The sequence below is a fragment of the Falco rusticolus genome, chromosome 13, assembly GCF_015220075.1.
Source record: "Falco rusticolus isolate bFalRus1 chromosome 13, bFalRus1.pri, whole genome shotgun sequence".
In the NCBI taxonomy this organism is placed as follows: Eukaryota; Metazoa; Chordata; class Aves; order Falconiformes; family Falconidae; genus Falco; species Falco rusticolus.
This window is the reverse complement of record NC_051199.1, coordinates 29,473,736-29,501,728: the sequence shown is the minus strand read 5'-3', so window position 1 is coordinate 29,501,728 and position 27,993 is coordinate 29,473,736. Positions and strand designations below refer to the sequence as shown.

At 41.1% G+C, this 27,993-nt stretch overlaps 1 protein-coding gene across 2 annotated transcripts in view; it reads left to right on the top strand.

Annotated features, from left to right (window-relative positions):
- The window catches only part of ARHGEF26 (Rho guanine nucleotide exchange factor 26), a 58,733-nt gene that overhangs the window by 14,864 nt on the left and 15,876 nt on the right, over positions 1-27,993 (top strand). For both annotated transcript variants that reach the window (XM_037407573.1, XM_037407574.1), the window contains exons 5-10: positions 121-281; positions 16,630-16,782; positions 17,280-17,409; positions 19,263-19,337; positions 20,461-20,550; positions 26,865-27,019. In XM_037407573.1, the coding sequence (XP_037263470.1) occupies positions 121-281; positions 16,630-16,782; positions 17,280-17,409; positions 19,263-19,337; positions 20,461-20,550; positions 26,865-27,019 (764 nt within the window). The remainder of the gene's footprint in view (positions 1-120; positions 282-16,629; positions 16,783-17,279; positions 17,410-19,262; positions 19,338-20,460; positions 20,551-26,864; positions 27,020-27,993) is intronic.

The following is a 27,993-nucleotide window of genomic DNA, read 5'->3' as shown; positions in this document are numbered from 1 at the left end:
ATATCCAATAACTTTTCTTTGCACACCACCTCCACGTTTTCCTTTTTTTTTTTTTTTTTTTAAAAAAAAAAAGAAAGTGTAGTCAATAGTAAGTCTTTTCTTTCCCCCTCTGCTTTGCAGGCAATATTTGAAGTGATATCTTCTGAGCATTCTTATTTGCTGAGCTTGGAGATTCTCATCCGGATGTTTAAAAATTCCAGGGAACTGAGCCTTACGATGACCAAAACAGAGAGCCATCACCTTTTCTCCAATATCACGGATGTTTATGAAGCAAGCAAAAAGTAAGTGTAGCAATGCATTTCTACATTTAAAAAAAGTACGCATTTTAGATTAGAAATAAAATCTAAAATTTAGATTTAAATTGTTTACTTTTTAAAATTATATCTGATTACTGCTAGTCAAAAAACATTTCAAACAAGTAATGAAATGTAGCGTACAGAATAATGTCTTTAGTGTTACCACACATCAGAGGAACAGCTGCAAAGTAGCAAATTCAGCATAAATTTAGGCCTGACAATTTAAGAAGAGAAATCAAATGCTGCACATATTAATATGCAGTGTCTTAGTTTTTTATAAGCTGTAAATAAATCAGAATGGAAATTGATTCTCTGTTCTTTGAGAGCACCAAGTATGTGCTCTGCAGTGCTAAAGAATCATATATTACAAACAGCTAAGGTTTTATTTTGCTGACCATAGATTCTGTCGTAATACGAGTAAGCCCCTGTTTATTTGGATTATATTTTCCTTACATACCTCACAGACAGCTCCTTAAATAGTAGAACTTTGGTTAGTGCTGGCTAAGATATATGGTAGTATTTGCAGACTCAAGCTGTGCCTTACCTACACTCTTGTTCTCTGAAGCATCTTGCTGTTATTTGGAAAAATCTTAGCTTTTCTTGCTAGAACACTGCATTTTTAAAGTTGTTTATTTTTCTGCGTGTATGATTTAGTAAGGAGAGCTTGCAGGTAGGCTGAACTGGAGATGTCAGGTTATTTTAATACCTGTTTGAACATGAAAGCAAGTTTTTTATTGGAATCTCAAGTAACCGTTTTAGTGGTAACCATTTCTTCCAAAACTGTTGTGCTAGTTTGAAGATGGAGAGTACGACCAACAGTGGACATGCCGCATGAGTTTGACAGACTCACCCTGCCACTATGTTGGAGCCCCATTTAATGGGGTAGGCTTGGTATTAGTTTCTCTGAAAATTGGTAAGAAGGAAAGAACATAGTGTATTTTAGTGGAAATAAGCGTCCTTCAAATCTAAACAGCTCCAAAGCTCAGTGTTGATACATTAAGCGTTTGTACCTAGTCTTTACAGTCTGTTGAATTAAACTTGGTCTGCCCTTACTGAACTGCTAAGGATTGAGCAAGAGTTTCATACTTGCCCTTAAGAACTGACTCTTGCCAGTGTTTTCCTTAATCAGTTGAATCACTGTTTACTTTCTACTGAGGACTCAATGTGCAGCATACTGTGTGGCTGTGGTATCTTTTATGTAAACAGCGTAGGCATTTTGCTGTTTATGAACAGTGCTGTGCACACCATAGCACCTGACACCAGAGACATGTATTTCTGTTAAAAAGAAGATGATCTGCTGTGCTCTTTTTATTGTTTTTATTATATAAGTTCCTTTGGTACAAAGTCAATAACAAGAAAAACGGGCACACTACAAAAAGGAAATGTCAGATCTTACATGATACAAACGCTGAAAAGTCTGTTGTATGATTGTTGGTAATTACTGCCAGGATTATTTAATACAGGACATGCATATGTATGTGCACTCACGGTGTACTGCAGGGTATGAATACTTCAAACAGTTGTTTAATGAGGCTTTGCTTTGTTTCAATTTGTACATTATTTAGCCTGGTTAATAGTAGTAACAGCAGGTGAATTACTGGGGTCTACATAACTAAAAAATAAAAATGTCAATGCTTCCTTTCATAGACCTTATTTCCAGTTTGAATTCAAGCACAATGGCTAAAGGATGCAGATGGCCTAGTTAAGATACTGATTGATCATAACTATAGCACTGTACAGCTTTAAATGTCTCTCTCTTTACCTGTGGAACAGAAAAATACTAGCATCGTTTCAGAAATGGGGCTAATGGTTGGATAAGGAATCTTTCAGGCTGGGAATGTTTCTGGAGCCAGACCTTCCTACCTTTTCAGCTTTTTTTTTTTTTTTTTTTTTTTTTTGTTTCCTTCTTGTAGAAATTGTGATGTTCTGAATTCTTTAGCGTTAAACCTGTATTTAACTTTGTGGAACTTTTCAAGTTTTATGTTCACAGTCATGGTAATGGCCTTTCTTGCTTCTATTGCTCTGAAACCCCGTGAAGTCTGTGGAATTTTACCTCTTTGTGCAGCAGTTTGACTTTGTCTTCTGAAGTTTATGCAGTAATAAGATTTAGTTTCATGGAGCATACATGTGAGAGTGTCTAATGTATGGTGTCAAGTGCATACCTAATTTAGGAGATACAGAACAGGTGTATATTTGGACTTATTGGGTGTACAATCATTTCTCCATCTCCCTGTTCCCTTTTGTTTCTCTCATAGTTGAGGTCTTTTGCCAGAAGTTGGATATTGTCTGAATCCACAGCTACTGCAGGAATGAGAGTGGTGTGACAGTAGTGTTCTCAGTGAGTGCAGGTTAACAAAGACCTTATTTTCAAGGAATTTACAGTCTTCTCCTTAGACAAAATGTGAACTGTAAAAGTGTCATGAGCCTGTTTTTTGTTAGACAAACATTGATGTCACAGGACCGTCATATATTAGAGGGTGATTGCCATCTTTTTTAGATGGCTTAATAGAAATCAAAGGTTTAATTGGTGTGCAGACGTTGCCTTTCCTTTGGATTGTTTCTCTAAGATACAGCTGACCATACTAGTAATAGCTGTGTGAACAGATGTGTGTTTGGTTTTTTCCCTCTGTTGAATAAGCCTTCCAAGTCACTTAAATCCACTTTTAAATTTCTTACTTAAAATAATTAAAGCAGAGATGGAGGTGGGGGAAGCAATATTTTTAGGGGAATTCTTACAACCCTTTTGATTAACAGTCTTCAGAGGAAGTGGGATGGGGGCGTGGTGGGAGAATGGAAAAATACTACACTATCCTAAAATTATAATCTTAATTCTTTCTTGTTTGGGAAGTCTTAACGGTTTAAGAACTTGGGGGTTTTATAGCTTGGAGTAAAACCAGAATTTGTAACTCCTTTTTAAGCTTAAATGAAAACATACTTTATTTCCCGAGTTATGCAATACTGTTAAACTATAACAAAACTTTGTGCTGCTTTTCACAACCTCATTTGTGTAAATAACGAAAGTGATTTTAAAACAGAAGCCTTTTTCTTGGTATCTCCAAACTATTGCTTCCCATTTTCAAGCTTTTGTTATAAATTTGCAATAAAGTTGAAGATCTGTTCCGTTATGCTGTATTTTAGGCAACCTTTCCTTTACTTAACCACACTTGTACTCAAACATATTTTTATCAGTGGTTTTGGTTGCTCAGACAAAGGTTTGGTGAGCTGAGGAACATGAACTGATAAAAATACTATCTTTAGTCAAAATTGCTTAAAGCTTATATCTAGGAACTTTGACTTGGAACATGTTTAATGGAAACTCTCTAGAAATGCCAAGATATGCTTCTGATGCATGACAAGGCCATTTCTGATGGAACAAAGCTGCCTTTGTGAGAAGCAGAGTACAGACAGCAAAGACAGCCTCTGCTTTTGGGAGCTTATTGGAATGTCTGTAACACAGAAGAGTTGATCTGAATAATTTGTGCAGCATACAATGTGTTTGTTTATGAAAATGTCTTGTAAGGTGGCTTCAGAAAGCTTAAGGTTTTTATTGCGGATTTGCCTGTATGTGTAATAGGGGAATTCATAACTGATCGAACACAAAATCCCACAAATTGCAACCTGAGTCAGTGCAAGCTGTTAGAGATGTGATGGAGGATGCCATAGGCCAGCTTATTCAGCAGTAAAAGTTGTGTGCTGTGCTTGTGTAGTCTGAGAATACTGTGCAATCTATCTTACTAGTGAGAAAAACTCTCCAGTCTCAGTATGCAGTGCAAAAGAGGTCAGTTTCCCAAGAGCTTGGCTTGGGAAAGGGGAGTTACAGGGAAATTAGTGAAATGCCTTGAAGAACAATTGGTCTGACGGGTCAAATCAGCAAATTTATAGGAGAAAGGAAAGCTTTAGCATTGTTTCTGTCTGCCATTAGGTCAGCGAAAGGCAAAAAGCTTACAGAGTATCACAAGATTAGCAGGGAAAAGCAGGAACAAAAAATGTTTTGACAGGTCTGACTTTTTAAACTCTGTCTTGACTTTGGTAGTGAAGCTTGTGTGGGTTTGTGAGGTACGTTAACGTCTTATCTGAGTATCTTCAATTTAATTTTGTATGTGTGAATATAAGTTAGGAGCCAGGTAAGCTTTCTCCTAGGACTGTTTTGTAAATCAGGTTCATGTTTCACCTCTTCCCAGCATACCTTAAATGATCCAGCTTCATCTTTTTCCATAGGAAAATACAGTCGTAGTGTTTATTTAAGGAGTGTGTGTATTGAATCAGTTAACTAGACATTAAATAGATTACTTTTAGAGAATGCAGAGTTCTGTTGCTCACTTTCTTTAGAAGATTGCAAACGCCACCACCACCCAACCCCAAACCCACATAAAACAAAAAAAGTAAAAATAAAAACTTAAATACAGTGAGTAGACCCTGGGTGATTCAGGTGAACTACAATGATAGAGAATTATTCCTAAGTTACAGATCACCAATTTGATCTCCAGGTGACAGTGGTATAAATCATTAACATCCTTTTTTCCTGTTTGGTCTAGACTGATAAACTTAGTCTGTGTTCGGTGTTTTATCCCAGTTGTGGCCATTAGCAGTTTTTGAAGAAAGCTGAGTAATGTCTTGAGGGCACCCAGCTGCATGTGGTTACTGTGTTGGTGAAGTGGCACTGAGGTATATTCTGGGGGAGAATTTCTCTGCCCTTTCAAAGATGTTCATACTGGGACATTGTGACACGGATAAGCAGCTTCCTTATCAGTAAGTCTGAGTGATGTTGGTTATGTTGGACAGAGTAATGGGAACAAATGGGGGGGAAAATCCTCCCAAATGATGTGGAAGCAGGATGTGGGGTGTCTGTGGCTCTGTGCAGAAGCTGATGCTGGTGAGCACTGGTACCCATGGCAGATGTTGGTGAGCACTTGACCACAGGTGATGCTTGGGTTCTTGAGGTGTTGCAGAGCATGGCTACGTTTATCATTTGTGGTTTTTGCTTTTCTCCCTCATTTGCGGTTTTTGCTTTTCTCCCAGCCTAGCTGAATAATCTGCTTTTACTACTGATGGGGCCTTTTTTGATTGTCAGGAGATTCCAGGGATTCTGGAGGAAGTATTGTAGAGCAGTGAGTGCAAAATACTGTATTTTTTCTTTAAATTTATGTGCCCATAGAACACGTTTGTGGATTTGCATCATATTGATGACTTGAGACAGTGCATTTATCCTTGTGTTTCCTCAGATTGCTTCCTTCATGGTTCATTCTGGCATCAGCACTCATTGCTGAACTCTTTGGCTTGAATATCTAGGAGGTACTTGTTCAGAGGGTTCTTCTGGCAGCTGAAATAACTCTGAGTTGACTTGCACTGTGTCTTTGCAAATGACTAGCAGTGTTGGTAGACCGCAGCTTTAAAATAATACGCAGCTGGTACTTGCATTCCTGACCCAGTGATTGTTCTTTTATAGTTTAGCTTCCTTATTGGAGACAAGATTAGATATGACTTCAACACTCAGGAACAACAAATCTGAACAGAATCATACTTCCCTCCATTCATTTCCTTGTGTGAACAGAACTTAAGAGAAAGAATGGTTTCTTTTTTTTGAACAAGTTTAGAATTTTTTGTACATATACATATATGCATTGTGTAATACTTAATTTAGTAAATACCTGGCAATTACCTATACAAAAAGTGCCCTTGAAGAAAATATAGTTTCCCAGAAAATAGAGTAAGCTTATTCACTTAAACATACTGAAAAGAATACCCTGAACTCAGAGATCTGTATGCATCACCTTCATGTGTATTTTCGTGCTGTACAAATAGACTGAACTGTTGCCAGCTGTTGCTACGTGTAGGAGGAGGATGCAACAGGAACATATTTGGACAGTGACTCTGCCACAGTGACTGGAGAATGATGACACTGTTTGTGAGCCTGTTCTTCCCTCTGCTGCTGCGCTGCCCTTCCTGGTAACCCAGACTTTGATCCCAGAGCTTTCCTTTCCTGTAGCTCTGATGTGTCACCTGCAGCCACAGTGGTGACCAAAGCAGGGAAGTGGTTTTTTGGCTAGCACCTATGGAAGAGTTTCTCAGCCCAAGATACTGCTGATAGTGAGCTGTGGGGGGTTGCCAATAGGGATGGGTTTAACTCTGAAAAGATTTTCTGAAACAGTTAGTGTTATATTAAAACACTGGTTTAGAGTAGTGGACAGAAGTGTTTTTCTGTACGTTCCCCTCTGTCCTGTGTAGAGTCCTGCTCAAGCTGTCAGGCTGTCAGTGTTTTCCATTTCAGGTGCCCCTCTGTAGGAATGCCAGCTAATCGCAAAGAAAACTGAATCTATTCACGGTTTGCTTGTCTCAGACTTGTGTGACCCTCCGTGAAATTAAATATAGCGTGTGTTAGATTTCACAGTCTCTGCTCAGGCATCTTTATCTTTGCCTTCACGCCTGCTCAGAGGTGTTGTAAAAAATGACTTTTGGAGAGGCTGTCTGAGAGTCTTCAGTAACGCTGTGTGTGGCGCAGAAAGTGTTGGTGGAGGGCATTTGCAGTTGTGTCTCTGTTACCAATGGGTTTAGCTTCAGCCTGAAGCCAGCTATTAAAGCTAGATGGGACTAGAAGCTAGAATAAACTTGCTTTACTTTGTCACGTGGACTGTACAGTATCTTCAAGAAACACCAACATAAACATAAACCTTAAACTGCATTTATGCAGTTATATCCCCCCTGCCGGATATATGAAGTGTAAACATTAGTTGCATAAAACTTGTATTTCTTCAGAAAATCTTCTGTGTCCCAGGAGTCATTTACATGCTGACTGTGTAACCATGGTTTTGTTTCTCTCTAGCACCTTGCCTCCATGGTGTTCTACCCAGCAGATCTTGAAAAGTTGTGTCAAGCTTTGTATAGTCACGGTTTAATCCATTTAAAATTGTACTAGCTGGTGTGATCTTTTTAAGGAGAACTTCAGATCATGTTGATGATTGTCTTAACTTACTTTGCTAATTAAAATAGACACTATGTAGCTGGATTACGTTTAAAAGAAAAAAAAAACCAACCAACCGAATTGCCAGTGTTTTCCAGATCCCTGGAGCTGCCACCTCCTGCTTTGCTCTGAGTAGACCCTTCAGGGCATTGTTTCTGAAAGAGATTACATGATGAAGTATTAGATTAAGTATCTTGTTTGGATTTTAGGATTTTCTTACTTGGCAGTGTAGATGTATCCTGTATTGATCAGCTCTTTTTGCCGCGTAATCAAAACCTAAATGACTACTGTTTGCCCAGATCACAAGCAACAGATGAAGGTCCTCTCATCACAAACTGCAGTACTGCCTGAAGGGTAGGGGGAACCCATTCTTCTGATGAGTTTTACTCAAGAATTTTCTGCAGTAAATCAAGGTCGTTTTTCAATGCATTCTTTTTTCCCCTTAACTTCTCTGAAATAATATGATGACAATATTCTCAAGCATTTGCATGCCAGGTGAGGAAAGAACTAAGAACAGTCCTGCTCAACCCTCGTCTGTGGTAGGGGTTGATTTAAACTGTTGTGGTGGGGTTGAGCTCACCTGAAAAGGCACAGGATACTGGCTGCACTGTGAACCACTTGGCTGTTCTCTGTGCTACTCTGGTTTTCTCTTGAGGCCTTGGCAGCCTGTGCTGTGTAATGCTGTCTCTGGTTCCTTTTTTTCCTGCAAAACATGATTCTGTTTCCTTCTCGCCTGAACTGGACTGACAGCAAATGTTGCGGAACAGTGTATATTTCAGGGGGAAAGGGTTCAGTAAAAACAACTGCAAAGCACCCGAGGCTGTGAGATGCTGGTTACAGTGGTACAGTTGCTGTGCCATCTCAGCTGCATGATGGTGGGTGTGCATTTTTACTGGATTTTAATTGTGGTTGCTGGATGACATCAATGGTGTTTGTCAGCTGAAAGGTAACTCAATTTCTATTTTAAATTTACAGAAACAGTATTATTGAATAGTGGCCATTAGAATCGTACTTGTTTTACTAGAATTCTCTAGAAAGAGGTGATGTTTTTTCTAGCCTATCTATACTTGTATTCAAAACTTAATCTGCATGCTGTCCTCTCTGTATTCTTCATGTGTTGCATTACTGCCAAAATTATGTTGACAAATTGTCTTTGTGTCCTTTCTGAAAAAAATATGACTGAAGCGCTGTACTGTCAATTTATCTTCCTGTGGAAATGCAGCACAGATGGTATGTAACTCAGTGTCCCAGATTCTTCCAAGGAGAGACTCACCGTCAGGTCCCCTTAGAACCTTTCCTCTTCTGATTAGATTACTTTTCAGAACTCTTCTGCCAGTCGTTAGGATTTCGTGGTCAGTTTTTCCTTTACTTCTGTCTCAAGTACTTTTGGAGATACTTCTTTCTCTAGCTGAGGTCCTCAGCCTAAGAACTGATACTTCTCTACCTAATTGTCTTCTAAATGACTGTTTTTAACGTTAACCACCCAACCCCCCTGCCTTCCTTCACCAGTGACTTAAGATGGTTTGTGTTATCCAGCAACAGATAGTTTTGGCATCAAATAAAAATAACTCATTTTGAGATTAAATACTGTTTGAAACAAGGATTGAAACCATATTCTAGATGAATGGCCTTAAAACTGTGAGTTTAACCCAAAGAGTTGTAACAGCCCCCTCTGTTGTAGAGGGCTGCTGTAGGACCAGCGTAGTAGAGTTTATTTGTATCCTTTTATTTTTTGCACTCTGATGTAAAAGGGGTAGTTTTGGTGCTGGTGGTGCCTGGAGTTTTCCCGCCTCCTCCATTACTCCCTCAGGTCAGCCAACTACCAGCCAGATGAGATACAGCTGAAAAATAACTTGCAAAGCAAACCTGGTCAGAGGTTTTTTTCTCTTGCCTCCTTTGCATCCCCATCAGAGCAGCTTCCAGATCTCATCACCTCTCAGCCCATGAGCAGCTGTGCTGATGTACCTGAAAGAGCATGGTAGGAAAAGGAATGAGTAAGTTGGACAGGAGCTGTCGAAGCTGGCATTGCCGTAACTATGGATGAAGCTGCCATCTGCCACAGTACTTACTTGTACTGCAACCCCTTCCTATATTCTGTAAAAACATATTCTCTGTTAAAAAAACTAATTGCACAGCAGCATTTGTAATGCACTTCGTGGAACCTCTGGCTCTTCTTCTGTGGCCGAACCTCTGCATAGGGAGTTCTTTATGAGAATATTTGTGCTTAAGGACAGTAGAACAAAAATACTTAAAGCCTTCCAGCTGTAACCCAAAAACTATTTATCCAGTAGGTGTTTACGCATCCTTTCCTGCAGAGCATCACTGTCGTGAGCATCTGAAACTTAGTGCTCACACAGATCCCATCAAGCAGTTGTGCTTTGTGGTTGGTCTTGCAGGGCTTGTTCTAGCAGCAGCTTACGAATCTTTCACCAGTTTCCAGAGACACTGTTGCTGCAGGAAGAGGGAAGCTATTTATCTGCATATTTCTCTGGTAGTAAAGTGGATGGATGTCCAACAGTTCCCGACCTTGCATCTCTGCTTTCCTTGTGCAGAGACCGATAAGGAGTGACAAAGCAGCCTTTCTTGGTTGAGACTGAGAAGTCTTCAAGATGTCAGTCTTGTTTCAGAGAACTGCTGTTGCCCTCCATGTGTAAAAGGCACAGAGTTGTTAAGTCTAGAAGTGCTGTCATGGTGGTAGAGATACAGGTGTTCCCTTGGCTCCTCTCATGTATTGTTGGTTGGTGTGCTTTGTTTAGATGAGATTTTCAACTTGAAATTTGTGAGGAGAAAGCTCTCATTGCAGGTAATGAGTTAGGTTATGTTGTTCCACATTACTTTGCCAACAGCAAGGCAGGTCTGTGCAGTGTTTACACCTAGGAAATGTTGCCTCCTGCGTGTTGTGCTGTAACTTCTGCTATAGGTGTGGCTGTATCAACATGAACATTGTGTATACAGGTGTTTATTTATACATTTTATAGGAAAAGCAGCTTTATGTGCAGCAGTATCAAAACCTGCAACTTTCTCCCTACCTTCTAGCATGTGTGATAGTTTGCTGCCCCAGGTAACTGCTACCAATGTGTAGGAAAGAGGCTGAAGTGCCTGTGATGGCACAAGGAGGAATCCAGCAGCATTTGAAGGTGTGCAGTGTCGCATGTCCTGCCCCTTGGCCTTGCTGGTGACGGGCATTGCTGCTCTCCTTCAGACGGCGCTGGCGCAGGGCGCGGAGCACACTTGCACTTCGAACCCGTGTGCCCTCAGCTGCCGAAGCCAGGCAGCTGCCAGCCTGACAGGGCTGCCCCGGGGCAGAGATGAACCCGGAGCTGCTGTGGGGCTGTGCCCATTGGGCTCTGGGGAGGTGGGGCAGGAGCCTGGCGGAGCGGGTGGGGGGTTGTAGTTGGAAACAAGATGACAAATGCCAGACTTTCTCTGAAGAGTTTCCTGAGCGCTCTGTAAATCACCATTATTTCTAGACTGTGCTGGAGAGTTCCCTGGCTGATTTCGCTTCCCTCAAGACTCAGCAGTGCTTAGTTTGTATTTGTGTATGGTTCAGTTTTTATATTAACAGAAATTTCTTCCCAGATAGCAGGACTGATTAGCTCTCCTGCATGCAGCAGCGTCGGTATTTGCCCACAGGTGGCTGTTCGGAGCTAGGGGTTAGAGGTGACAGCCCAGGGCTGAGGGGTGGGACGTGTCCAGTCCTTCTCTGAGGTCTTTGCTTGCTGTGTGTGTTGGTGTGGCTGTTCTAGTGGGTATATACATGGGGAAAGTCTTCATCCTTGTTGCTAGAAAGCTTCACAAAATGGCTTAAAAATTGTGACATGCAAGAGATCTTTTTGTTCTGTGACAGGTGAGTATGTAGGTAACTTTTCAGACTCGTGGAGACAGGCAGAAGTACCCTGTAGAGGAATTTTTAAAGGACCGAGGTCCTTTAAAAATTCCTCTACAGTACCCTGCTGCTTCTCGGTAGTGTAAAAAGCGTTACTTTGTTTGGCATGGGAAAGGTTTTTAAAATGAAGACTCCTGTTGCGATGTCCTCATTGATCAGAAAGATTTACATTTCTGGTGCCACAGAGCATTCTTTGTGTGTTCATTCGTCAGTGGGTATTAATCAGCTGAATCAAGATCTGTTTTTCTGAAATGCATCCATTGAGCTAGATGCTGTGAGCACTTACCTGCTATCTGAAGAATCTCACTGTAACAAAATATATTGGCAGGGTTGCCACGGCCGTTTTGTTGTTCTGGATTTCTGCCGGAATGCTGTGCAGAGTTGAAAAGGCAGGCAGCTTACCGTTGGGGCAGTGACATGGGGGGGAGGCTCCCTGACAGTTGTGCCACTTTGTTGAAGAGTGAATGAATATGCTGTCAGGGTCTTCCCCACCCCCTTCCCCCCACCCCCCACCCCCCTTGTTTGGCTTTGTAATCGCTCAGTGGATATTGCCTAACAAAAGGTATTTTTATGGGCTATTAGCTTTGTGGTGTTAGGCATTATAAATAGATGTGTGTGCATGTATTATTGTGTGTATTGTGTGTATGTATTATTGTTTTCCATTACTTAAGGTTAACCCCTGTAACAAACAAATTATTTCAAAGGCCTGTGGATGCAGTCCCTCACTTTAAATGCCCTCTTTGCAGCCATTGTTTTGCTAAGAGCTCTGATTCTGATTCAGCATAAAATTTTTTGTGGAAAGCCTTATTTTACCACCCCCCCTCCCCAAACAAAAACACCAAACCAAACCCCAACAAACCAAACAAAAAACAATCAAAAGCAAACAAAACCAACCCAGATCTGTAATGCAGATGTTAAGCTTTTGTTCCTGATGAGAAGATACAGATTTGGAGAGGCTGATCAGAAATTTTTATTACTTTGATGTGAAGTTATCAGAAATTAGCAGTTGTTTTGTCAGCTCCCTTCTTGCTAAGAGGAGGCAGCTAAATTGTACTTGCTTCCATTCCAGCAGCAGCTTTTTGTGTTAGTGGGCAGTAATGTTGTCAGCAGCAACACCACTATGAAGCTAAATCCGCATTATAATCTTTTTTATGCCAGACATACAGGTCATTATGACTTAAAAACATTAAGCAAGAACAGTAATAATAATGAACTTTGAAATAAGCGAGCTGCAAGCCAGACTGCAGTTGGCTTCCATATACTGAACAGCTTTGGTCATGGACTGATGCTTTCAGTGAGTGTGGGGTTGGCCAGAGGAGCAACAGCACTGTCCAGCATGGCAGGCAACAGAGAGCTGCATGAACCCGCTGGCAGTAGAAAAAGTCAGATAAATGTTTGAGAACCTGCATTCGATCGCTACGTAATGACCCGTGTTCAAACCCACAAGGATGCCGTGCCATCTGTCCCTCTCGCCAGCCTAGTAGTGCTGTTGCATGTATTCTGTCGTTTTGCAAACAGAATAAAATGACCTCATAAATCTTATTGCTCTCAGGTGCTGATCACCTCATTCTGGGGGCTTTTGGTGTTCCCCAGTTACTTTGGTTTCTGACAGATCTTCTACCACGCTTGCTCTTTCCTAGTCTCACTCACCGCAAAGGCTTTGCTGTCACTTGTCTTCTGTAGTGACCCTTGACGTAAATAAACTGTTAATTTTTTTGCAGTAGCTCTGACCCTTCTGTATATTCCTTTTACGTGCTGTCATTTGGTTCTACATGCTACTTGCTCCCAGATAATAATTGATTCTGTAAGATAATTGTTTTTTGACTGCTGATTTAAAAATCTCTTTTATCTGCCTAATTGGAATTATTTTTAATTCAGTACAATTTAGTTCTGGAATATTCAGATAGCAAGATGTAGTATTCATGTGAATGTAAGCCTTGCCCAGCTAATACCTTTATTTAGGGGTGATGGGAGAGTAAATGTTGAGAAGAAATGTTGCCCAGAATGGTTCATGGCACCTGTTTAAGTAGAACTCTGTTGATGGGAGTTTTGCAGTTGGGAATGAGACATTGTTGAGGCCTTATAAAGGGGAATTGTAGGAATTGTTTGTAACTGTGCGTGTACCACTGCACGTTTGTGTTTGTACAGCTGAATTAACTTGAGTTTTTGAGAAAGTTGTGGGTATCAGTCATTGATTAAAGCAGTGCTAATGAGTAGAAAAAAACAGGTTAAGAAAATTGCCCGAGTAAGCCTGTTAGGATGTTGTTCCTGGTGGCAATTACCAGCTTGTTAACAATCTACCTAAGGACATGGGAACACCCTTAACAGGACCCACCAAAACTTTGAGGAAACTCTTGTCTTAGAGATGGGCAAAGTCCAGTACTGGTGAGATCTCTGGTGTTTCTAGATCCTGTGCTATAAAAAGAAACAAGCAGGATATGAGTTAAACCTGTATTTCTAAATTTGGCACGTAGCCTTTAGGGGAGGGGGAGCCTGAGTATTACAAATTGGATGTTTCTTTTAAACAACATAAGGGCAAGATGAGGGAGATCAAATACTGTCTTGTGATGCTGTTTGACTTTCACTGAATTGGATCTAACTTTAACCAGGAAAGTTTTGGATTTACCAGAAACAGATGCTTTAAATAAATCTTTTTGATATTAAGCAAAAAAAGCCAGTTACACAGTGCAACCGATTTGTAGTTGGTTATATTGAATATAATCACTCAGGCACTCAGTACTGATCTTTGAGAGATTCTGTCATAAAATTTTAAGAAAAAGGTTTTTATGATGCGTCTATCACTGATTGATATTGTAATTAGCAGATGGATGCAAAAAAAGACAACCTTTTAATCAAACTTTGATGCATGGTTTCCAGAGGTAATAGTACGTTCTGTGGAGGGTGGTACTTGGGAATGCTGCTTCTCTCTGTCCCTCTCTTTTTATTGTCTTAAAAAAAAAAAAAAATTACTATCCAAGATTTCTACTGTTCCTTACAGTGACTGTGACTGGATAGATTCTAAAAGTGGAAGTTGTAACCCAGCATGGTCACACACCCTGTCAGCGTGCCATAACATATACAGCAGGAAGAAATGTTGTATTTCCTAATTTCCTGAGCAGAGTAAATTGGCAGCGCACCGACGAGTTCTCCCAACTATAAACATGTCTGAGTAGAGTAGAAATGAATTGCAGTTGTCTGCAGCCAATGGTGGTCAGCGGTTGATATCTGGTTCGTGAGAAATTGTAGACTGTGTAACTTGGAAACTTTTTAATTTTTTTTTTTTATTTCCTTCTTGGATGCCAGTGCCAGTGAAATTTCAGGCAACTGTTAACTGTAGTACTTGTCCATGATCGTATGAGATCTTATAGCAACTTTGTGTGCTTTGCCAGTTAGTGCTGCTCTTGACACTAAAAAACCAAGTATGTAGCATAATGCAAGCCAGCGACAACTTGAAATATTTTGTGCTTTGAAATAAGATGGGTGGAGGACAGAAGGCTGCTGGAGGGCTGCCTGCACGAAGCAGCCAGGCTATTGGAAAATTTTGTGGCACCGCTTAAAGGGGAAGAGTGAGGAGAGAACTGTGCACTGTAGTAGACAGCATTAGGTGTGTCTGTAGGCAGTGTCCTGTTTTTCATTAAATGATAATACTGATAAACATTGCAGTGCAATCTGCAGTTAGTGTCAGACCTTTAAAAAACAAAACTAAACAAAAAAATCCCAAACAAAACACCCCACCCCTTGATTATTCTGTGTGATTGAGACAGACTCTGGCAACCACTCAATTTAGGCAGCTGCTTCTAAGCACCCCTGAAAAAATGTCTTCGTTTTGGTTTACCCGTGTTGTTAAACACTTGCATGGCAAGTCTCTGTTCATCCTGTTGTCCTCCTCTTACATGTTTGAGGTTTGTTTGTAAAACAAACTATGGAGAACACTGGTGGTGCACTTTAAAAAAAGAAAAAAAAAAAGGAAATGCTGCAAGAAGAAGGATTTTGAAGAGCCAGTGTTAGTAATTAGATAATGTAATAAAGGGCTGAAATAAAACATTTCAAAATACTTTAGCTTTTTTTTCTTCTTTTTCCCCTGTGCTATAAGAGAACTTTTTTGTTAGCTGGTTTACTCTAGGGAGTTCAGGATTCTTTGAGGGACTCATCCTGTATTGATTTGAAGAATCAGTCAGCAATATGCAGGCGAGCAGAGGTTATCTTTATTCTGGAGCGCTGGGTGCATGGGGGATCGCTCCACCAAAGTCATGCACACTGAGGGGACTTTTCAGTCCCCCCTTTATACAAGCTACTCAGACCTATTCATTAGTTTTCCAAGAAATTGTTTATATATTCATTACAATTCTGAGAATTCATTTACATATCTCGTGCCTGCGCAATGTCCTTGAGGAGTTGTCTCTGCACAGACTCTTATTCCTTAGCGGTCACGTTTAAAGTCTCCATCTTCACCACGTTGCATGTACAACAGGAATCTAAGACCAAATGTCCCTTCTAAAGATAACCAACACAAGGACTTAGCAGTCTGTGCATCCGTCATGTGGCAATAAGGGTCCTTGGACACTTCCCGACTTTTAACTCAACATAGGTGCGTCATCCTTTAAGTGGTACAGCATTCGCTATTCAGTATAGAGGCTGAAGGCAAGATCAGTGTATGGGTTGCAGCAGCTTCTGCGTTTTTAAGGATTGCACTGACGTTGGCGTGCCAGTGTAGGTAATTCTAATGACCTGCAATAGCTGATCTGCATGAGCTCTTATACCCCAAACTGTAAAGTACTTCTAATGAGCATTGTGGAAGTAAATGATTTTGTTTTCTGGTAAAATTCAAAATGCAGGGAGGATTGGAAAGCTTTCAGAGGCCAAAGAGACTTGCATATATGGACCAGAGGGCAAATGATAGGGCAGTTCTTAGAGCAGGCATGTTTAGGGTAAGAAGTCAGCACAGGGTTTTGGTTTCTGTTCCCATTTTCCCTGTTTCCAATCTGTGTTTGGTGTCGGTGGCAGACTGGAGCATATGGCACATGAGCACCATGTCCAGCTCAGCCTGCTGTGTATTGGTTTTGTTCATCGTTTAGCAGTCACACAGAGCTTTATTTCATTGAACATTTCTGGTATCATACTGCCTTTGTTACAAGAGGAAATGTATTAATGTGTGCTTGAAGTGGTTTGTTTCTAGAAATTCTAGTCTAACCAGATCAGCAGTGCTGTTTCTTGGGTTTGGCAGCTGCAGCTAGAGAATGGGAAGTCGCTTTGCCAGCATCGCTTACACTGAGCTCTGCCAGGTGACATCGCCACCCTTTGACTTGTATCGTCTGAAGGTTTCCCGTACTCCTCTGCCAAAGGAGAGCTGATCTCGCCCTTCCACAAACCATTTAAGTTGTCCTTAGCTTATGAAAGTCAGGGGTTGTGTCAGGTGAAGTGTAAAATGTGAGAGAAAGTCCAATTTTTTTGTAAGAACAAGTAATTTATTTTATTTTATTTTTTCACAGGTTCTTTAAAGAACTTGAAGCAAGACATCAAAACAACATCTTTATTGATGATATCAGTGATATAGTTGAAAAGCATACCTCCTCAACGTTTGATCCATATGTAAAATACTGCACCAATGAAGTCTATCAGCAGCGAACGCTTCAGAAATTACTGTAAGAACTGATTTTAAAATACGATTGCAAAATCACTCCCTTTGTAGGACGAGTGGGTAGTAGGCTGTGGTGTTTGGTGCAAAACCTATGGCTTCCAGCTGAGCATGTACTTACATGCTCAGCGTTCCTCAATGTACAGGTTCCTTTGAAGTAATTGAGAGTGAAAGTACACCTGGCTGTGCGGGCCGGTCTGTTTGTGGTCATGTGTTACGTTCCCTCTCCACTGACAAGTATGGTTTAGTCAGTGTCAGACACACATGCCGTGTTTGTCCCACGGGAGGCTGCTGCACTCACGTTTGTCTACAGGAGAACTTGAGGTTTCTAAATGGCAATACTGGTCTGGCGTTGTACGTAAATAAAGCTGAAGGCTTAGTCAGTATGACTCCTGCAGATCACACTTTCCTATTAATAGAATAACGATTTATTTAAAATCTAGCAACTTTCACAATTCTTCGGTAAAACATACTGTTTAGTTCTCTTCCCATTTTCCCCAACAGAGCCACAAATCCAGCATTTAAAGAGGTGTTATCACGGATCGAGTCCCATGAAGATTGCCGGAATTTACCAATGATCTCTTTCCTCATTCTTCCCATGCAGAGAGTTACTCGTCTCCCCTTACTGATGGATGTGAGAACAGAGTTATTTTTCTATTTTTCCTTGATGCATATTCTTTTAATGTTACATTGTTCCTTACAAAATTCCTGGTTCTCTTCATATCTTCTTACTTACACCAAGTCCGGCGCTGTAGATACTGCTCTGTTGATTGTGAAGTGCTGTTGTGGTTTTTTGCTTACTGTGCCTGGTATCTCCTTTTCCTGATCCTCCATTCAAAAATTAAATATTTGACATTCTGATAGAAAAATGGTGTAGGAAAGGGTCAAAACAATGATGAAACCAAGGAGGAACCTAGCACAAAACCTGTATATAGTATTTGGGTTAAAATTAAACCCTACAGTTTAAGAAACAGGACTTCCTGTCATATACGTTAGGTGAGGGTCCTTTAACAGTAAATACTTCCAGGAACAGGGTCGTTAAGACCCTCAGGTAAAAGGGTCCTGGTGTAACCCCGAAGAACGAACTCCGCTCTCGAGCGCATGGTGGCTGTTGGCGAGCGGGACAGTATTGATGCGCTTGCTGTCCCCACAGTGTGCTACACTGGGATGTTCCCTTCCTCCGCAGGTTACTGCGTGACTTAGGAAGCCTGATGATGTGCCAGTGAGCGTTTGTGAAGCGAAGTTCACAACGCTAGAACTAAATTTATGAGCTTGACCACCAGCAACAGTGCAGATGAAAATCCAGGCTCTGATTCTAGCATTGGCAGGATCCAGAAGCAGGACTAACAGTTTTGTTTTATATATTTGCAAACTGTGCGCTGATTAATTTGATCATGTAGATAGTTACTTAGTTCATTCATGGACACTGAAAACTGTCTTCCCTGCAGTACGTTTCTAGGTGAAAAATGGAATAATAACCCACTAGGTGTGCCTTCCCTTCTTCAGTTTTTTCTTTTCTTTGCATCCTTCCCCTTGCATCCTTCCCCTCTTTGGCTAAAAGAATCTAAACAAGCAAACCAAGCATTTTACTTTCCACTGTTACAGTTTTGTTTTGTTTGTTTTTCTTGGAGATGGTTGTGTAAACCTTATATCGAGACTTCAAAGTGAATTTGATTTTTAAGGCTTCAGTACCAGAAATATGGCTCCAACTACATTAAAACAAATGAAAAAAAAGTGATTTAACTGGTCTGTCATCGATTTAGATGCCTGTTTCTGACAGCACTTCATCTCCACCTCGAACTCATAAGAAAAACTCTGTCAATAGTTAAAACTGTCATGTGTAAGTCATAGAATTTATTTCTCATTACTTTCCAGTACTTGCTCTGTCTGGATGCTGCAGCTGCCTTCTCTCCCATGTGCTTGTTTGTTTTAATAAAATAATAGTTATGTATATTTTTCTACGGTACACATAACAGCATAGCCTTACGAGCTGTTTCTGTGAATCCTTTGGGAATACCTACCTTCCACAAAAAGGTCAGACAGAGTAACCCGGCGCAGTTTTCTTATTGCACTTACGGTTGTACTTCAGTGGGCAGTTCAGCTTCCAGGAAAACCGTAATGCTGCAGCAGGAATGACCTGTTCCTGTGCGGCTGCAGGGGATCCCATTGTGGTTTGGGAAGAAGGAAGAGGCAGGGCAGCAGCAACTCCCCTCGCCGGGAGGGCACAGCCCAGCTCTGCCACAGCGTGCCTGCGGGTGGAGGTTGGCCCAGAGGGGCAAAACATCATTTACATCACGTGGCTCTAGAAAGCTTTCATGGGAGGCATTCCTTCGTGTGACCGCGCACTCTGAAGGAGTGATCTGGTGTTCCCTCGCTTACCCCAGTCCACAGCTATCACTGGGTTTCCAATTAATATGTACATAAAATTCTGTATTTGTTACGGTCTGTGCTTCTTAGTTTTCTGAAGTAACTGACATTTTATTTCAGACTATTTGTCAGAAAACTCCTAAGGATTCATCAAAATACGAGAACTGCAAGCAAGCTCTGAAAGAAGTGAGCAAGGTATGTTCCTAGAAGTTTAATCTGGATGCAGAATTCTTTCTGCTTTGTTTTCCCGTCTAAATTGCACTGCATGCTTTTGTTATTTCAAAAATCCACTTGGAGAAGTGGCTGCTTTTGCTTTTTGTTAGTCACTAGAGAATTAATTTTCATGTTTATTACCCATTTTGTTCACTGCTTTCATTGTGTAGCTGGACAAATTGATCCTGTTTGCTACCACTCCTTCCAACAGAAAGCCATATGGTGGGCCACAGATACAAAAAAAGCCAAAATGCTGTCCTGACAGTGAAAGTCTGAATTTTCTGAGCAAACTTCAGCTTTTGTTGTAAATTAATCAGATTATCTTCTGTCAGTTGTTCAAAACTGTTCTCCTGTAGTCATGCTCTTCTGCCAAGAACGGATGGCAGAAGAGCACAAGTCCATTTTCCATGAGTGAATTGCAAATTTCAACAGCACTTGTATAATAAACTCCAGTTCCTTCCATTTGAATCCGAGCAATCAGATTACCTTTTTAAAAAAAAAAATAGTGGGAAATTACAGTCCATCTGTTTAATATTTATGTTCTGGAACTAGACAGTTCTTTAAAACAGAACATGGTGGTACAAAAACTTAAGGATCTAAGGGCTAGCTATTTTTTGCTTCCAAGATCTGGGAATTTCCAAAACTACAGTGCATTGTAGGCTGTTTGGAGCTGCGAAGTACTGGGCATTCTTTATTAAAACCAAAGCTTTCTCTGCATGTGTAGTGGGTTTGCGTGGCCTGGTTGGGTAGCGGGGGGCTACAGGAGAGCTGTAACCCTTCTCAGTCAGAACTTTGGGCTGAACCTTTGTACCATGTAGACTCCCCTGAAGAACAACTGATTCTCATGGCTTTGTAGGGTAACTCAGGTTGCGGGGATCTCAGGAGATCAGCCAGTGCAGCCTCTGGGTGGAATCGGCTGTGGGGTCAGACCTGCTTACTGGGGGCCACCTTCAGCCTGGTCTTGAAAACTTTGTGATCCAGTGTGAAAATGTCAGTTCCTTCATAAATTTTATGCGTCCCTGGAAGTGTGTTTTATAAAGGAACAAGAGTTTGTCTTACAAGTCTTGAGTACATTAAACCTGTTAAATAAATGTCTTGGTTTTAGCTGGTGCGTTTATGCAACGAAGGTGCTCGGAAAATGGAAAGGACGGAAATGATGTACACGATCAACTCCCAACTGGAATTTAAAATCAAGGTATGATGATACTTCTGACCATAAGTCATGTAGCTTAGAAATAGCTTTGACTGCGTGTTAAGTTTTGATGGGTTTATTGCCAGCGTAAGCGAAGTAAATTAGCATGGGCTGTAAATACTGATGTGACTTTTCAGTCAAGGAAGACAGGTTCATGTTCTGGAGTAGCTGAAGCCCTGGAAGCCTGGAGGGTAACCACCAAGGACTGTTGCATCTAACCAAGCAGATTAAGCTTCCAGATGAGGCTTTTCAGGGAAAGGGAGTATCTGGATATGTATTTTTAAAAAGAGTAATTTTAGCATTAATTACTGAAGAATGAGGTATGCCCAGACTCTGGGTTTACCTTTGTGGATTAAACCCTGTCCCCACTGGGGGGACAGCACCTGTGCCACCAGTCACGGTACGGTTTTCTGCTGTTTGACGTAATTTGTAACAATGTGTGTGATGGTCTCGTCACCACTCACACAGAGTCATATGCTGCGGTGCCTCTGTGTCCGTCCCGTCATCCATTCCCTCACGGCTTGCCAGGGTATTAACTGCTTTTTTGTCTCTTTCTCCTCATGTGAAACAAAAGCGGAAGAATGCACAGTAGCCCTTCCGCGCAAAGGGAGGCTGTGTTGCTGCGCAGCGCACCTGGCCAGCTGCCTGTGCTGTGGAAGGCTCTCATAGGATGGGAACTTGCTGGGTGGATTAAGAACTGTTTTTTGGGGAGGTGCTGCAGCGAGCTGTGGAACAGTTCTGTCTGCTGTGCTGGCACGGCTGGCTGTGCACGAGCAAGGGGTGGTAAATTCCATCATCCCTGAACTGACTGGTCTGCAAGGTGTGGGGAGGTTTGACGTTCTGCTTAGGCTTCTGGCTGCAGCTGAAGGACAAATGGTGCATTTGTAGGGAGTGAATTAGTGTGTGTAATTGGAGCTGTAAACAGTGGGACTCGAACAGCACTTTCCTATCGCACAGAAATTCTTGCATTGAAATGATCTGTGATGGCAGGATAACAAAACTTTTGTCAAGTATTTTCACTTTAAGTAGAAAGGTTGTGTTTTAGCAAAACGGTTTTAAAATATATATTGAATTAAGTATTCTTTGCTGTAAAGACAAAGTTAAGTTGCTGTGAAGATTTTGCTGTTAGGAGAGGCCAACTGCTGCTGCTTGGCACAGAGATGCTCTCCCATACGTGACAGGAGTACGCTCAGGTAAATGCCTTTAGGCCAGGGAAGGATCCCAGTAGTATTTGACTGTCTGAAAACTGGTATTGGACTACCCAGATCTACAGCAGCATGAATTAACAACCCAGGCCTGTTTCTACTTGGAATTACGGTCTGTTTGTACAGGAGTCTGATGGCCTGCTGTAAAAAAATGGCCTGTGTGAGGTGTCATCCTCTTTGTGGGAGATGCTGGAGAACAGGGTGGTGTCCACGGAGGCAGCGCTGCAACCCCCCGGCCTGGCTGGCTCCCCCAGGAGCTGGCTCTGGCTGTGCCTGAGGGCAGAAGCTGCTGCCCCGGCCTGCGACAGCACATCTGGCAGCAGCGTGGCTGCGCAGCTGAGATCCTGCGACGCCTGCCTGGGACTGCACGCTCTGCAGCAGCAGGCTCCAGGGTGGGGAAATAATCCCAGCTAAACGACACCTTTATTAATGCAGTTCACTTTGGTAATCCCACAGCTCTGTCTTGCTAGTGCAGGTGCTGCTAACCCTCAAGTAATTTTAAAAACTCCTAGGCTACTGCAGTATTAAAATTTTTGTTTTTCTAGCAGGAAAAAATAGCAGACACTATAGTCATAGTTAGTAGCCGTTTTATTGTACTTTCAAGGTATTTCTTCCAAGTACAGTTACTTTTTTTCTTTTCAGTGTTTGTTAAAATACCATTTCTATAACCAATGTCTCATGGTTACATAATGAGTGTCCCTTTGTGAGAAGACTTCGTTACTACTACACATGTAGTAAGTAGAGGTCCATGTTTTTAAAACAGTTCTTTAAAGGATCTTGGTCGGCCTTTGAGGAAGTGCTGTGTCCCCAGAAGATGATTTTCAACTTGTCTCAAGTATTTTGCTTTTCAGGCTTGGACTAAAAACTGTAAGCAATTACAGTATTTACTTGTAACAAACACTTCTTACCGAGTGACATGGCTACATTTGCTAAGTGTGGTGATAATAGCCTAAAATAGTTTGGATCTTCTGAAGTCCTTGGGTGATTCACCTTGCAGTTTGATTCAGTTTTCAAATGCACAGAAGTACCGAACAGTGCGTTACGTGCGTATAGTTTATAGCCCCTCACTTTCCCCACGGGAAGAGGACGCACGCTATTGCTCCCGACTTCACAGAAGCCAGAGGCCCTGCACAATTCGCTGCACACGCTCTAACTGGCAGTTCTTGCTGTTTTCATGGGAGTAACAACAACTTCATCCATTTTGCTTTTCTGTGTTTTTTAATGCAAAATTCTTTGTGCATCTTAAATATAACATATTTGTGGTTTAGACCTTATCAGTGGCTTGAGAGCTTGCCAGCTGGCATATGAAAGACTGCCTTGGCCACATTTCAATACATTTTTAAGTTCTGACAGCTTTTTTTATACAGAAAAGAGATGGTATACACGATGTACTCTTTTGGCAATTAAGGAAAGATTTAATATTACAGTAAAAACAAGCTGCCTCTGGAATATAGTCCAAGAATATAGGACAATGTGGTGAACTTGCTTGGAGGACAGATGAATTTTTAGTTCATCCTGAAATAGAAATCTTCAAAGTACATTTTGTCTGTAAAACAAGCATCATGGTGCTGTAACTCTGTTTTGTAACCACTATAAATTAGGTAAACTATTTCTATTCTCACTTCAGCATCCCTGTGTTCTGGGATTTTTGTTTATTGTTTTGTTAGATGTAACTGTAGAGCATTTTATGGGGAGACAAGGGAAGCTACTCAAATATTGTCACCTTTTTATGTAGCTAATCTGTAAATTCAGTTTTTCATGAAGATTCAGAAGTTTTTATTCCTGAGTTTCTCAAATTCAGCCCCAGAAAAACTGTGGTGTGTTTTTCTTTTGTGACTTCTGTGTTCAAGGACCATGTAGCCCAAAGTCTTTCAGTTTTGTAGTGTCACAGAAAACGCAGTGGGATGTAACTGTTAGGGGGTGGGCTGGTGGTGTCACGTGGAGCCATGACTGCATTTCAGTAAATGTAAAAGCTGTATTTTTAAACAATGCATTTTGATGTTACTTGAAGGTATGGAACCAGCCAAGTTTTGATTGGAAGTATGCCAAATTTTTTAAAGCCAAACGATGATAAAACTTTGCTTGATTTCAATGACTGAGCTTGGGAGTTCTCTGTGAGTGTTGTATCTGAGTACTGAGCGAAACTAGCCTGTCATTAACACCCTGTGGGCTTTAACGGGGTCTTTAAAAAAATGACCTTCCGTAAGAAAAATTGCGTGATACAGTCCTAAGAGAAAGTAATAAAGTTGACTTGGTAGAAGTCTGTTAGCCACTGCTCCAAAACAAATCGCAGTATCAATTGATGAACTTGAAGTTACAGGGACTTATAACCAGGCTGATATACTCCGATACACTAACAGACTTCGATAAAAATCTGTTTATGAAACACAGATTTGAAACTAAATTCTGCATTTCCAAATTGGAGAATACAGTAGGAAATGCATTTAAAAAACAAATGGGTAATACAAAACTAGAGATGTGAAAGAAAAAAAAAAAAAAAAAAAAAGTTACACCAATAAAACCAGCATATGTGAGATTAGGTTGATTTGGAGGAAATGTCCAAAGGGAATTTCACCAGGATTCAATCCATTAATACTATCTTGGTAGTGTGAATGCAAAAATACTAGGAATCACAGCAGGTAAATTAAATATGTTGGTATTTATTTGTAGTCACTGTGGAAGGATGCAAGTGTTGAGAGGTCCTGAAAGTGCAGCAAAGGTTTTGTTCTAGTGGATGCCTGTGTGCAAGTGCCAGGTGACGCTGAATGGTCATTGCCACCTGTTCTGGGTATGTGGGGACATACATCACTCTAGGGCAAGGTCAAAAAGCTCAAGGCTTCTTCAACCTGTAACAATTTGCAGTATCAATTGCAATCAACAAAACTGCAGTAGCTCCCGAGGGTTGCTGCGCTATGAGCAGCCTTCACCTGCTATTGGTACACACTAGCTGCCTCCCAAGGGAAAGTGCAAGGAAGAGAGTTCCCTGCCTGCGTGGTGGTAGAAAAGGCATCTCCGTGAAAAATTCCATTGTGTGCCGTTTCAGTCAATGTAAAATCATACCTCAAAATTCAAAACCACGGGCGTGTCTGCACATCAATTTAGAGTTATTATTTTATTCTTCCAGCAGCAAGATCCCAGTCAAAGCACTGTTTTGGTTTTGGCGTAGGATGTGGGGCAAGTATTGACATGTTGAAGTTAGCTTAGAAAGGCAGCTAAAGCGATTAAAAGATGCAGAAAGACAACCCAGGCCCAATGAAGATGACAGCTGACAAACTGAATGAAGAAATACTTCTTTACAAGCATGTGAAAGGTGCTTTAAATGAGGGGTAAAAAGCAGTTGTCTTCATTAGTCTTAATCATGTGAGACCAACAGTGAATTTGAACAGCAGCAAAGGAAGCAGGCACATTTAATAAGCAGCAAGCCAGTTACATTGAAAGTAGAAACAACAATTTGATTATTTTGCTTGGGGATGAAGAAAAATATATAAGCTCCAAAAAATATAGCAGTAAGCACTTACTTACTGTGTCAGGTCTTGGGTACAAATGTTCAGCAGTGTGGGCAAAGCAGCTGCCTCTCCTGTTCCTGTGGCGTTGTGTACCCGCTGAACCAGCTGTAAGGTCAGGCTGTGCAGCTCGGGCTTTGCTTGCAGAAGTTCCCCAGAGCCTCATCCTTTTTTGTGCCTGGGAGAAGGTTCCAGACATCTGATGCTCTGCCCAGCATGTGGTCAATACCTGCAGGTGCACCAGCATCTTCGGTATTCAAGTTAGGCCCCAAGCAGGTCAACAGCAAGTACATGGAAAACTTCCCTTGCCGCTATCAAGGGGGAGAACTTAACTGGTTTACTGTGGTGGTTACCCTGGAAGAGCGATGCTGCCTACACCTCGCAAACCGAGGGGCGAAGGTTTATGCAAACCTGACCGACGTTTCTGGGCAGCAGTGACGTGCGCACAGCAAGTTGCTGCCTCTGTCCCGAGAGGGTGCTCCGATGGCCTCAAGCCCTCAGCCTGGCTTGCCTGTCCCCGTCAGCTGCAGGAGCAAATCACAAAGCAATTACGGTCAAATGCAACAGTCACCATTTTCGGACACAGCGGAAGATGGGGCAAAAAGCTTAAGTTCATCCTGAGAGAGAACAGTTACTTGTTAATACAGCCTTTCCTAAGTGGTATCTTGAGATGTTCTCTAAAAGCTTTCAGATATGCCTTTGAAACCACCAGTGAATTTATGATAGGAGCAAACCATTAGCGTTTCGGCATTAAAGCGGGCAGCTATTTCAAGCCCTACGTATCACATACTGCTTTACCCATTCCTTTGTGTAGCTGTGTTGGACAGAGTAGAAAATGATGCTACCACATTTGACTGCTAAGCTTTCTGGCATCTTTCACTTTCCTTACTTTTTAATGGAAAAAAAGGTCTGCACACCCTGAACATGTCAAGTTACAGTTCAGTACTGCATTAGGACCTATCTAATTGTGGATGCAATCTCCATAAGCCGTTTGTAAAGTGGAATGTACAGTGTGTTTATGTGTTAAAAGGATTTTAAGTTTCTTTCATTTCTGTGTGTGGTACAGAACACACATCAGAAAGAAGGTACAGCGCCGTTTTAACTGGCCTTAGGGCTGTGATGAAATGCAGAGTACAGGACCCCTCATGTCTGAGGTAAGAAGCTGAAGCTCTTCTGACTGTGCAGGCAGAAAAGCTGTGAGGTACCTAGAGGAAAATCTAGGTTCTGAATGTGCTTAAAGAATGATTACTTACTGTACAAAAATTTACATGTTCCTCCTGGAAGAGTGTCTCTTCATTTTTTATCTCTTTAGGAAGATCTCACATAGCTGTTCCATCCCAAGTACGACCAGTCAAGTCTGTTCATTTTTACCTTAGATGAGCCATAGTGTCAGGTGCCTGAGTGGTGGTGAAGTATTTGCAGGCTGTTAACTTGGGTACTGTATGAATTGATGAAGACACCTTAAACCTCAATTATCTCTTTTATGATTGTACTCATCACCTTTGAAGTTTATTCAAGCATTTTTCCCCCAAAATACATAGTATTCTAGTTACCTGACTTCTAAAAATCTGTTTTTTGAGGATTAAAATGTTACTTTCTTGCTTTGTAGCCATTTCCACTGGTTTCCTCTTCACGATGGTTAGTGAAAAGGGGTGAGTTAACAGCATATGTAGAAGACACCGGAATTTTTTCTAAAAGGACTTCTAAACAGCAGTTGTACTTCTTCCTCTTTAATGACGTCCTCATTATCACCAAGAAGAAAAGGTAAGAGCTTCACTGATACAGAATCACCTTTGTGTTACCCCTCGAATCGGAGAGAACCGTTTAGTTATCGTTGTCTTTTAAAATTACTGCAACTGTTGTGTGTGAGGGGAAATGAAAACTGAAGCTTTCTGGCTTTGGAATGGCAAACTTGATTGCATCCACAGCATCTTTACAGAATTTTCTAGCCACTTGCTTGTTTCAAAGAATGAAGGAGACTCAGAGAGAAGCAAGTGGGCCTGATTCTTCTGGTTTATACTGCAGATGTAATATGGACTAAACATGTTTTAAGTCCAGTAAATATCTGTAAAACCATTTAGATGTTTTAATCTGCTGTGTCAGAGTAAATAAAGAAGTTATTTGAGTTTCTAATACTGCTCTATCAGACTGCATTTAGAAATGGAAGTGACTACCTGTTAAACAGGATTTATTTTTGGGAAACCCAATTGAAATTCCAAATTGTCAAACAAATTAAAGTTCATACTTGATGCCTTAGCAAAGGGAGAAGTTTTGGAGGGATCAAGTAGTAGTTTTCATTCCCTTCCGTGGTTTCCACAGTTGGGCTGTTTTTGAGAATGATATGAGGGATACAACTTCTAGCAGACTCCATGTTTAAATTCTTATCACTAGATTTGAGCAGAGGTTTAGAATAATTGAATGGAATTTACATCCTCCGTTGTGGTGGTTAAATAAATAATCAATGGATAAACCTAACTATTTTGAAGAACAATTATTTTGCATCTGGGTTGACCAGTTAACCCAAATCGAGTTATTTTTACACAACACCCTTCTGTGAAATCCAATGTAAATTTTGAGAAGCAGGATAAAATCTGTGAAGAAAATGCTAATATTTAAGCAAAGAAAAAACTAAATGTAAAAGAGGGGGGGAATATTTAAAGTAAAGCTTGGGTTTTTTATAAAGATGAGAAGAAAAGTGAGTAATTTCTCCCCACTATCTTCCTGATGTAAACGTGTTT